A 12,989-nucleotide genomic window follows, 5' to 3' on the forward strand; every position below is an offset into this window, starting at 1 on the left:
ATCTATGTTCCTTTCTGAAACAAGTGAGAAAAAACATTTATTCTAAAAAAGAGTTACAGATTTCTGTAAAGCATATTTTGTATGATTTCACGTTCATTTTAGATCATGAAATGCCAGCATATGCGTGACTCTGCTTTAGCTTATTCAACGCAGTCGCTGCTTACCTCCTCAAAGGGTCTTTAACTTTTCATTGTTGCTCTTACATTTATTGTTGTACTTTGCATAGACAATGACGCTCCAACTATTTAGAAGGCAAACAGCAACAACCAATATTATTACAAATGCACACCAACACATTTGCAGGCCGCGACTTGTGGGTGGCAAACTATTAGCGCTGTTGTATGCATGTGTGTGTGTAGCATACTTTCGAACGTTTTACAACACTGCACGGCATGACAACATTTTTCAGTATGGCATTGTTAAAAGGCAAATAAACACTTGTTAAACAAAACAACTATCAAGAATTGAACAGTTGAATGGCGCTTTTCAACGACTTAAGTGCGGTAATTTCCAACGCTAAGTTGCACTTCAACGTCAAGTGAAAATAATTAATTCTGCAAGTGAAGTATTCGGTAGCAATCGTAAAGCAAAGATAAAGAAGCGTGCCAGTCAAAGAAAATAAACAAGAATTTCGATTGTTTGTAAATTTTCGATTTTCCAAAAAAAGCGAAAGAAAATAGATTTGTTGACAAACTTTTACAATAACAGAGAATGTAAAAAAGTTAAAAAAGAATAAGAAAAAAATATTTTTTTCAATTCTTGTGTGCAAGCAATTGACTTATAAAATTGAATTTTCGTGCTATATTTTTGAATATTTATATTGCAACGCGATGTAAGACAATTTTTAGCAAACTATTTGTGGAGTTGTGGCGAATTCTTCGTAGCTTCGCATTGTGAATATCAGTTTTTGAGCATAAAACTATAAATACGTTTTAAAAATTGCCAAAAAACGAAAAATTCAATAATTATATATATTTTAACACACACAAAATAAGTGAAGTGCATTCCTTTAGGTGATTTTTAGTGCCGCCGGTCTCGAAAGAAAACTAAAGTTGTGCATTGCAAATACAATTATAAAAAATAGTAGAAAATAATTAAAAATAATAAAATCAATTAACTAAATTCTGTTATAAGTTCTGTTATAAATGTTCGCTATAAATTTTTTTTAAACGGAAATATATCACAGTGCTTATGGTGATCTCCTGTGTATTGCTGCTATAATATTTGTTACCTATTCCTATTTGCCGGTGGTTACAGTCAGCCTGCTCCAGTTGTTGCTGCGTTTCTGTGGCATCTGCGTGCGCTAATTCCGTTACATTCATGGATAACCAATGCAAGTTGATACCAAAAATTAAGATCAGAATCAATGTAATGGGTTGTTTGTCTGCGAAGCAAAAACCGCGTGATACAAGTGCAAGTATGTGAATATACTTTAATGTTTAGCATGAAAGTACAGTCGGAGAACGCGTATTACTCGAAACTATTTAATTCTTTTCTTTAAAAAAAAAAAATCAAATTTGTCTGCGTATTTTTAAAATTGTATAAATATTCCTTAAACCTTAAAATTTAAAAAAATTGATCCTTGAACAGGGTATATTAAGTTTGCCACTAAGTTTCTTACACTAAAAAGAAAGTAGACCCTACAAAGTATATCTACAAATGAGCAACGTGGCAAGCTGAGTTCATTTAGCCAGGTCCGTCTGTATACTAGCGAACTGGTCCCTCAGTTTTCGAGATATAAATGTGAAATTTTGTATACGTATTTTTCTCATGAAGAGTGTACTCATTTGTCGAAACCGTCGATATCGAAGCACTGTAGCATATAGCTGCCATACAAACTGAACGATCGGAATCAAGTGCTTGTATGGAAAACTTTTGCATTTGACCAGATATCTTCAAGAAATTTGATATGGGTCATTGCCTAAGGTAATGATGCAATATCCGAAGAAAAGGTTCAGATCGCATCACTATAGCTAATAGCTGCCACACTAACTGATCGGTTAAAGTCAAGTCCTTGTATGGAAAATTTCGTTATTTGACAAGATATCTTCACGTAATTCCGCGTACATTATTATTTAAAGCTTTGCCACAATAACTGAAGAAATTTTCAGATCGTGAAACTATAATATATAGCTGCCATACAAACTGACCAAAGAAAAGCAAGTCGCTTTGTGACAATTATGACAAAAAGTACCCAGAAATTGTAAATAAAACGCAAAATATTTAATTATTCATCAATATTTATTTTGTCGCCTTCAAAGTAATCCCCACCAGTGATAAAACATTTATGCAAACGATTTTTTCAGTCCTTGAAACAGTTCTCATAAACACTTTTGGCATGGCCTTTAGCTTCTTCATCGAATTTTTTATCTCTTTGATCAACTGAAAACGGGTTCCACGGAGCGGAAATTTCATTTTGGGGAACAAGAAAAAAATCATACAGAGCCAAATCTGATGAAACAGACAGTTGATCGATGGTATCCATTGCGTTATTGGCTTCGGTCACAATCACATTATTTTTAAAAACATTCAGCTAGCGGTTTATCGAGTCAAGCAAGAACGCTTTTCTTACCCAAAATATCCACCAAAATCATTCGAACGGACTCGCGTGAGACCTCTTGAGAGCGCTTTGCCATCTCTCTAACACTTGCCTGACGATTTTCAAGCGCCATATCCTTCACTGTTTTAAAATTTTCATCTGTGAAGAGGTCGAAAAGCGTCTAGAACGAGGCATGTCTTCAACGATCTCTCGACCGTCTTTGAAGGTTTTGTACCACTCGTATGCTTGTGTTTTTGAATCAGCGTAAGCCTTTCCAATATTCGCTGCTTTCAGACTTGCCTACACTCAAAAGCAACATCACACAATCTCGCCTCACTTGTTCCTGCTCACTATTCGGCAGTTTCATTGCCTTCAACCGCAACCAAGTCTGTTTAATACTTAATATAACAACAACTACTACAGCCAAGCAACTATTAAAGCGCCACAAATGCCATCAAATATTTCAAAATTACTTTTCTAATATAATTTGTATCAACAACGATCCCCTCACTGAAAGCTACAGCTCAAGGGGAAGCCAGTTTGTACTCAGGGAGATACAAAAAGAAACAATGCCATTACAATTTTACACAAAAATTCAATTACGCACACCACCACACCCGTTATTGGACAGCTGATTGTAATATAATTGGCACCGAGATATAAAAAGAATTTATCTATAATTAATTTTATAACTAGTACGAGAGACAGCATGGCGCGTTAGTGATGGCACTCCTCTTCCATAAAATACACACACATAGTTAGATACAGAGGGTACTTCCAATTCGCTAACTGTCTGATGCGCTGACTGGCAATATGCTTTGCAACGCTCGCAATACTTGCATCTCATTGCAGACGGTTGGGGGGAGGATACAGCGTGCGTACTGCCAGTGGCATGCTCAAATTTCAATTATCCTTGTCACCGTACTTGCAACATATAAATTAAATGGCAAGCATGCAACGTAGGAGCCGATGGAGTGGATGCAACCGCGTTGCTTAGAGCGCAAGAAGTTTGCTAATCACGCTTAGTTTGCGCTTTACAGCTTTGCTGAGCACTAAAGTTCACCAATAAGCGTTGTTGTTGCACGCTGAGCAAGTGAGTGATTTGTGTGCCGTTGCTGCTGACAGTGAAGCGCGGGTGTGGGTGCGCCTTGATAAAGTTGAAACAGCGATTTTTCTATAAATATGTTTTTGCCGTGGACGCTTGTTTGGCAGCGTTTTCTGGTACTACTTTTGCTGGCGAAAACTTTGAACTTTTTCACTCTCGCAAAGTGTGCTGTCAACCTGCGTTATTTATGTTTGCTGCGCATACAGAGCACTTGCACTTTTCAACTGCAAACATTTTCTATTTGCAGCAAAGTTGAATTTTCGTGTAAGCTAAATTTATTATTTCGAAATTTTGCTGACATTTTAGTCGTGCGGAGTTTTAGGGGCACTTTTTACTTTTACTTTTACTTTTTTTGTAGACAGTGTTTTTTTTTGCTTAAAGTGCAATATTTTTGGTACACTGCGTGCTTGAAAGCAAAATATTCGAGGTGCCTCAGCCTTACTTTTTCATAAGTAGGCTCCACATTGAATATAATTGAACACTAGTGCTCAGACAGTAAAAAATTGACATCCAAGCGCTATTTGTGTTGTTTACAGTATCTTAAAATGTTCAGTTCAATAAAAAAAACTGGAATTCCATCGCGCTCATATTCGCGTGATTATTTTTTATAACCTTCGACGTTGATTACTCAAGAGAAGAGTTCAGATCTCTTGAAGTTTTACTTCAGTTCACTTCGTCTCAACTGTACATTTTCTGCATTGTGAACGCAGTAACCAATTTATAGGCTATCCAGGCCATTATTTTATTTGTGGTGTATCCAAATAGGTCGTGATTTGTTTTAGCATAAAATTATCCACAGGGTTTTTAGGTGTTCGTCTAAGGAAAAACTCTGCAAATGCTTCCCTCTCTGGTTAATGTATATATTAGCTTTGGTACTTAAAATTTTTCGATCTAAAAATTCAGTGCGCTTGAAACGACATTTTTCGATATTTTTATTTCGATCAAAATGTCTTATCTATCAGTTTTGTTCACAGTTTGCTTTATTTATACATTATTTTTTCTGTTCCCAATTTCAGCTTTGCGAGCAGCTTTGCTCATCCAACGTTGGTATCGAAGATACAGAGCGCGTATGGAGGTGCGTCGTCGTTATACATGGACTATATTTACAAATCTAGAATATGCCGGTGAAAATGATCAAGTGGAGGTAAGTGCATTGCAAAATATTCGAAAAAAAGAGCAGAAAATGATTTTAGTGAAAAATTAATATAATGGTTTGTTTTCTTTTATAATTCTTAACCTGGAAAAAATTTAAAAAATGTGAATTTAATAATTTTTTTTTTTCAGTTTTCTTTAACGAGAGTATTATAGTTTTGTTCACATAACGGTTGTTTGTATACTAAAAGAGTATAGGGTTATATATACCAAATTCTTAAAAAAATATCATTGCTGGAAGGTTAAAAAATTTAAAAAATCGGTAGTTTACTAGCCAATATAATTTTTTTTAAATTTAGTGGGCGAGCGACGTATCTGGAAATTTTTTCAAATACAGTTCAAAAATATAATAACCACGCCCACCTTTTTTTTCTAAAATCCTTATACGTTTTGAAATGCTATAATTTTTTTATTTCTAGTTCTAGGCTTTTTTAAAAATTTTTTTATGGACCAAGAACCATAGAGCTACACCGATTTAAATGAAATTCGGTATATAATATTTTTTTTTTGAAATATGGGTGAAATTTTTTTATAATATTTGAATTCCATCTGAAAAAATAATAAAAATATTAAAATCTCGATTATCACTTTACCCTGCGAGATATTTTTATATTTTTTATTTCTAGTTCTAATTTTTTTAAGAAACATGTTTTTTTTGTAAGTATTTTTTATATATTTTTCAAAAAACAAATAAAAAAATTATGTAAAATTCTTCAATTCTACATCACTAAAGTCCATATTAGGCAGCATTTTTCTTGAAAAGCCACTGAAATAAAAATTTACAAAATCATATACATATATCTAAAATCATCCTTCAGCAACACATAACACTCAAATTCGCGTAAAAATATTCAGCACTTTTATTGTTTCGAAAGTCAATAAATTAAATTTAGCTGCAACACCGCAAATATGTTCGAAAATAAACGGGCGATAAAAGCTAAGAAAAACCGCAGAAAAAATTAGCACCAAAGGTTTTGCAATGTTTCTTAAATGCAGCAAAATACATATGTATATGTACATGCATTAGGGTGGGCCAAAAAAAATTGAATAAGTGCTTGCCATTTTGTAGAGCGAAAAATGTCTTTTAAATTGTAGGTTTTGCAATTTAAAATATTTTTTCTCTTTTTTCCTTGAGTTATAAAGTTCTTAAGAAAAAAATATGTTTTAAAATAATCAAACTTCGACGCTTAATAACTTTTAAACGATTATGTTTATGATAAAACCGTTCGGAGATCATTTTATAGCGCGTTCAATTTCCTAAAAACCGTAAACGCGATATTTTTTCAAGTAGTTGAAAGAGAAATATGAATTTCTCTATTAGATAAAAGAAAGAAATATAAATCATTAAGGTGAAAGACATTCCCGATACAATTAAGAGCCCATACTTGCAAAAATTTACTTAAAGCTGTCTGAGAATATTACTAAAAATATTAGTTTTTTTTACCCACCCTGGTATGTGTATGCTTACATAAAAGGTGAATCGCCGACATGTTTACTTGCTCTGTCGTCTTCCATCCATTGGCCTTTTCTGCTCTGTGGTTTCTACTAATTGTTGGTGTTTAGCAATTTATTCTCGCGATTTGCGTTTTTTTTGGTCTTACATAAAGAGTGTTTTCTTAGCAAGACGAGCAGTTTACTTTCTGACTTGCCATTTGATAGCTTGGTTCTTAAATTTGCGTCAATTTTCAGTTGTAAGAATTATATTATTTTTCAGGAAGTAATCTCGTCGACTGATTAGTTCAGCTTCGCGGGAACTAGGCGCTGTTGCAGGATCCTTTTGATCCAAGATTCATCGCAAGATATTAAGCGAGTTCTTTTTTTTTAGTATGCTAGCTTCTCCCTAGTTGTGAAGGTTCTAACAGGCCATTGCCCGTTCGCAGCCAATGTCCTAGGGTTGAAAATCTTACCGAAAGTCATCTTTAGGAGCTGTATGGAAGAAGACGAAGTGGAAAAATCTCAGCACTTTCTTCTTGCTTCCAGCGCTTGTGAAATTAAGATTTAAACACTTTCAGATATTCCACCGAACTGTTGGATATAGAAATTAAACGCTTGAGCAACTTTTTATTGGCCTCAAGGCGGTTTTTTACTTATATGTATGTGCGAATTACTGGATTTCAATTTTGTATAGCTTCACAAATGACTGCATTTAGTAGTCCATGTAATCAAACCTAACCTAAGCTAATCTCGCTGAATACAACACCAAACTTCTTCGCATATGACACAAAACCATAAAAAATACAAGTCGTTTCAGAGCCTATACTTAACTGGTTTAAGACTCGTGAAATTTAGAACTAGTTCAAGAAATCGTAATATTTTTTCTTCAGAATTACTGTAATTACTGTATTCATTCAACCATTCATCAGCATACATACGTGTGTTTACAACAAATTTTATATAGATTACATCTACTTTGCCATGTCAGCGTTTTTCATCAGCAATAAAAAATAAACCAATTTGTTGCAAGGACAAGCCAACTGACCTCTTGTTTTTCAATATTCCATAAACTATATTTGTCCGCATTTACCTGCAAACTATATATATATATATATATATATATATAAACACTTCAACTATGCGGCGTAAATTATGACTGTTTTATAGTTTTGCATGCGATGCTATTATTTCCTCATGACGTTATTCATTTCATATTTTAAAGTATATTTTATTGCTCTTTGCATGCGACTCCAAATGAAGGCAGACGGAAATGGCAACTGTCGTTAAATAGATTTTTAACAAAACACTCATGTTATATCAACCATACTTGCTGAGGCCAAGTCTTTTGACATTTCCTCAGACATTGTAAAGATGGGTGAAATCAGTTAATAATTACAAACACTAGTCATATAACGGATATGTTAAAAGCTACCAAATGTGTGATAACTCACTAAATAAATAAGTCAGAAGCATTAAATTTCACACTTCATTAAGGGCTTTATAGAAATATTTGCTCACTTTGACATCTTACAGCATCGGTCTTCGCTTGAACTCTTATCGCTTCAGTCTACGAATTGCTACACGCTTTCACTCTGACATCAACCTTAGGTAGGCAATCCCCTGAAGTTTCTTTTGTTTCTTTTGTTGTAACATCACTTTTCATAAGTTTGCAGGCGAAGGAAAAACGATTTAATATAAACCACTTAAATTGATAGAAAATTTGAGTTTTCGTTATAAAATTGTTATATATTGGTTACCATATCTGACAACGATTTTCGACTTTTTTTATGAGACGTTGTTTTACATTTTAGTTGACGATACGCAACAAGAGCACAAAAAGTCGGAGACCCTGTAAAGTATTTATGTATAAATGATCACCGCGAAGCTGAATCGATTTCACCTGCCTTATACCCCCGAAAAGTCTCTCAGATTTTGAGCTAACGATCTAAAATTTGTTACACGAACTTTTCTCACCAAGAAGTTGCTCATTTATCAGAACTGCCGATATCGGTTAGCTATAGGATATACATAGCTGTCATACAAACTGTTTAATAAAATTTAACACCTTGTATGGAAAACTTTTTCATTTGCCGAGATATCTTCACAAAATTTGCTACGTTTTATTGCCTAAAAGTAAGCTACAATCTCCGGAAAAGTTTCGATCGGACCACTATAATATATAGCTGTCATACAAACTGTTTGATAAAATTTAATACCTTGTATGGAAAACTTTTTCATTTGCCGAGATATCTTCACGAAATTTAGCAAGAATTATTGCCTAAAAGAATGCTACAATCTCCGAAGAAATAGTTCAAATCAAACCTATAGAATATAGCTGCCAGACAAACTGATCGTTCTAAATCAGGCTCTTGTATGGCAACTTTTTTATTTGTGAAGTGAATTATAGCTTCGATTTTTTTCTTGTTTTTAAATTAATTTTATTTTCTGCGCTTATCCACCATTATTTTCAAAATTTATCCAATTTTTTATGCAAAATTTGTCTTTGGAATCACCACAGCTTCACAACAACCGAGCAATTCAGAGAAAGAAGTGCTTTGGGAATTTTTCACTTCCATACTCGCATTGCATATTTCATTTAATCTACTCCCGACTATTTTCCACTTACAATTCCCGCTTGCAGCAGCTCATCACCGCACGCTTGACCTTCGCATTGTCTGCGCTGCCAACAAAACACACAAAAAACAAATTATAAAGACTGCTTCACTATTAAAAATTACACGCAAACGTGGAATAAAGACAAGAGTGAAATGCAGCTACGTTAACCACGCCATAAACAATTGCATATTACAGTTGGTTGTTTAAGCAAGCGCGCATTGTGAGTGAGTTGCCACTTGCCACAGCAGCGCGCCACAACAATAACACGACACAGTGTGGCCGGTCTGTAGTTGTTGTAGCGCAGTGCTAAAGGAAAGTGCGCTCATTGCGAGCACCGCACACATCCGCAGCGCTAACAAACAGCACATAATTAAATGTGGTCGCTGCTGCAGCACTGTATTTAATTGCGGTCCCGCGAGTCCAGCGCTAACTTTCTAAGGGGCGTACTCACCCCGTCTGCGCTGTGTGCATTTACTTTTATTTTTCCTTCAGTTAATACTATTTTTTTTGCTGCTCAATTTTCTCTTTGTCGTCGCTTTTGTTGGCTAGCCGCAAAGCGCGCGTCCACGCAAACACTTCCCCTGCCACGTTCGCCTGTGGTCAAGTGGCCGCAGTGCTGCTGTTTTTGTTGTTGCTGCCCAGTTTTTTTATTTTCTCCAACCGTTCATTTCTAATTTAATTTCATGTTTCAAATATTCAATTTAGTTTTAATACGCGATATCGTGTAAATGTATGTATATGTATGTGTGTATGTCCACTTGCATTGCTGTGATCCTTAGCGCTTGTTTTCGTCCATGATTTACGAAAGAAAATTGCTGTCATAAAAATAGTGAAAGCACGAACCGGCAATTTATTTGCTGACCACCAAAAACTGCAGGACACCGCTCTTGTGCAAATAAATATACTTGAATGTTGCTATGTACATATGTGTATAATATGTATGTAATTATTACTACTCAAGCATGGAAACTTCGCGTGCACTTTTCAAAATTGCGCCCAAAAAAATTTTAAATAAAATTGTTATGTTTTTTATGCGCGAATTCCGTCGGAAAATTGTTAGATTATCTGCTTTGCTATAATCCAAAAAATATACTTATGAAATATTAACATCAAAATGTAAACAAAAAAAAAAAACTTGAGTCAGTAGAAATTGTACGTGCGCTCAATTTCGACCCTGACCTGCCGTATTATACATTTTATATTTATTTCGTTAAAGCAACTCAAATTAACAACATGCAATGCCAAAACTCTGAAGCTAGCTTCTCATATTTTTTTCTTTTTCGCTCGTCTCTAGAGCAAAGGGTCTCTCAAGTTGACACCAACTCTCACGACAGATCGGCTATGCGAGGCCTTTCCTTTTGCTGGTTGCTTTAATACATTTCATTTAGCCAGGGTGTGTTAGTAGTGAACTTTTATCTGAAATGTAAAAATGCCTATCCAAGACACCAAGAACCTTAACTAACAGTCTCAAATCTGAATCGATATGATATTCTTCTTGGCACTATCACCGTGCGTTGGACTGGACCGAGAACATATAAATTGTCAGTTGTCTTTATCCTTTCCTTGAAGTTGTACATCTCAAGCATGTTGCTATGCACTTCGTGCTTCCATTGCATATGTGGGCCGCTTTGCTTCCGTCATCCACCCATGGCTTTGGAGTCGAAGGAGCATGCCGCTGGAGCAACATCTTAAATGCGAACGACATAACCTAACCAGCACATTCGCTGGATTTTTATGCGCTTAATTATATCCATTTCGCCATGAAGTTCGTATAGTTCGTGGTTCCCTTTTCCCCGATAGTCAAGGCTCACGCGGACGGCTCCAAAGATCTTCCGAAGAATAATAAGGCAGAAATGATAAGATACTTGCTCAATTTTGGCTCGTTGTCTATCGATCCCAAGTTAGGAAATGTTGGCCAGAGTTATTCTACGCTCGATCGCCAGGCTTACATTATTCGAGCTTATGCTGGTTCCGAGATATACAAAGTCCTTCACCTTTTCAAATGTATAGTTGCCAACAGTGACGTAGTCCCCAAGCCGCGAAGAGTCTTTGTATGTGAACTCCACTTTTTCTTGGCCCCGTTCCCCACAATACCAACCGCTTCAGCTTCCTTTTGTATGCTGGAAAAGCTGGCGCTCTGTCTGTCTGCATAGCATTGTATTTTTAGAATAGACAGTACCACTGCGTTTGAAATTAGATTAGAGATGAGATGAACCAGGGGGAATATCTCTGTCTAAAACCTCGTCTGGTATCGAACGGTTCGGAGTGGTTCTTCCTGATTTTGACAGAGATGATAGTTTGCTCAACATTATTCTGCATAGCCGTGTGAGTTTCAGAGGATTACCAAATTTAGGTATCGCGTCGATTAGACATAGGCCCAGATTGTTAATGCGACGAGTGATTTGTTGCTATCTCAATGAAACTGGCTAGGCAGTTCCGTAAGCCTTGAAATGTGCTAATCTCTGAGGACTTGTATTTTTATTGAAGAACAATCTATTGAAGAAAAGTCAAATAGTTGGAAAGGACCAAAACTGATAGTTCTGCTTAGGTAAGGTTAAATGGTCGCTTCTGAAAGTGAGAGCGCACTTGGACAACTTATAACACTGGACCGTTGTGATACCTAGAGCTCCTATAAAAATATGTCGACAATTTGTTGAGGTTTCCGATGTCGGTTTCGGCTATGTCCGCTGCGCAGTCGCTCAGGAGCTTGTCGTAGACCTACGTTTGCGTACACTAAGTTCATAGGTCTAATGGTAAAGCGCAAGATGATAATGGACATCCGATTCGTTCTCACTACGATTTTAGCGGGGTGCGAGTGCCTCTTCTTGCTAGCTCATCAGCTTTGCAGTTTCTAGGCACCCAAATGAATCTGATGATCAAGTAGCTTGATGCCATTTCTAGTGAGGACAGACACTCCTTGACCAACTTTGAGCGCACCGTTAGCGAGATCAGCACTAATATCGCCGATCTATTATTGGAGTGAATGCTCGCCTCCCTGAAAGAAGCTACACTACTGCCATCTTAATATGAGCCACTTCTACTCAAAACAAACCTAAGGTGTTCCGGCGGCCTAAAGTTAAACTTGTGGGAGAGCTCTTTACAGAAGACTCCCCTCTAACTTTTCCTTCTAGCTTTAACCCTTCCGTGAAAACGTACATACCGCCTCTTTGTGAGCGATTTCTACCAGTCCACATATCTCTCGTGGATATGTGAGCGGAGAAACAACCGCTAGGAGTAGCCTCTGTAATGCAGTGGTTAAAATTTTTAGGAATGGAAATGAAGGAGGAGAGAATTTCAGCGTGACCTTGTTTGGACTCCTTCATATACACAGCTTCTCTGAGCCTCAGAGCGGTCTTCGCAGCAGTGCACCTGCCGTCAATATCCAAGGGTGCTATGTGTGTAATGACATTAAATGCCGTTGTTGTTGATAAGAGATAGTACTTTCAATAACATTCTTTAACTAATGAATAGTATGGTCATATTAAAATGGAAACGTCATTCAGATACGAAAATATAAAAAAATATCTCAAAGCAAAACTAATTTTTCTAAACATGACTGAACCTGTTCAATGTTTATGTTAATATTATTAATATTTAAATTGTAAAGTAATGAATTAAATATTTTCAAATATTCTTTACAGTTATATAATTTCTTCAATGCACTGCTTACACACATTCCCGAAGCTGCTGCTGCCCAACGCCCGTCACTGCAAAGGGACTCCGAGGTCTCATTAGGTAATTGTTACAAAACACAGCTACTAACACATACACGTGTACTTAAATTTAAGCTAATTCTTATGTAAGTTTGTATTAGTTTTCAATTATATACACATACAATACAAAAACATACACGTATATATATGTATTTGTGTGAACATATGTATCAACTGTTGTATTAGTGTGGGATGTGTGCTGCGGAAATCTTACTGACTTGTATGTATAGATGTATAACAAGTGCTCACTTACTCGCACTTAAGTATTTAATCCGTCTTAATAATTACATGTGCCACTTTCATAATACCTTTATGATCCTTATCATACAACAATCTTAAGTAGATTTTATGTAAATACAAATAGTTTGTAGTTTATGCTCCTACAGATACCATTTCTTGTAATGCTAATCTCTCATATATCTCTCTCATA

General features: G+C 35.9%; 2 protein-coding genes across 5 annotated transcripts in view; one reads left to right on the forward strand and one right to left on the reverse strand.

The window, feature by feature from the left end:
• The window catches only part of LOC126763311 (serine/threonine-protein phosphatase rdgC), a 124,205-nt gene that overhangs the window by 86,498 nt on the left and 24,718 nt on the right, over nucleotides 1-12,989 (forward strand). For 3 of the 4 annotated variants that reach the window (XM_050480661.1, XM_050480662.1, XM_050480663.1), the window contains exons 3-4: nucleotides 4,661-4,788; nucleotides 12,488-12,581. In XM_050480661.1, the coding sequence (XP_050336618.1) occupies nucleotides 4,661-4,788; nucleotides 12,488-12,581 (222 nt within the window). Of the gene's footprint in view, nucleotides 1-447; nucleotides 1,418-4,660; nucleotides 4,789-12,487; nucleotides 12,582-12,989 lie in introns of those variants that run through there. The other variant, XM_050480664.1, reaches the window with a different exon arrangement.
• The window catches only part of LOC126763313 (antigen 5 like allergen Cul n 1-like), a 109,122-nt gene that overhangs the window by 62,726 nt on the left and 33,407 nt on the right, over nucleotides 1-12,989 (reverse strand). The window lies entirely within an intron of this gene.

The sequence above is a fragment of the Bactrocera neohumeralis genome, chromosome 6 (genome assembly GCF_024586455.1).
Source record: "Bactrocera neohumeralis isolate Rockhampton chromosome 6, APGP_CSIRO_Bneo_wtdbg2-racon-allhic-juicebox.fasta_v2, whole genome shotgun sequence".
Classification (NCBI taxonomy): domain Eukaryota; kingdom Metazoa; phylum Arthropoda; class Insecta; order Diptera; family Tephritidae; genus Bactrocera; species Bactrocera neohumeralis.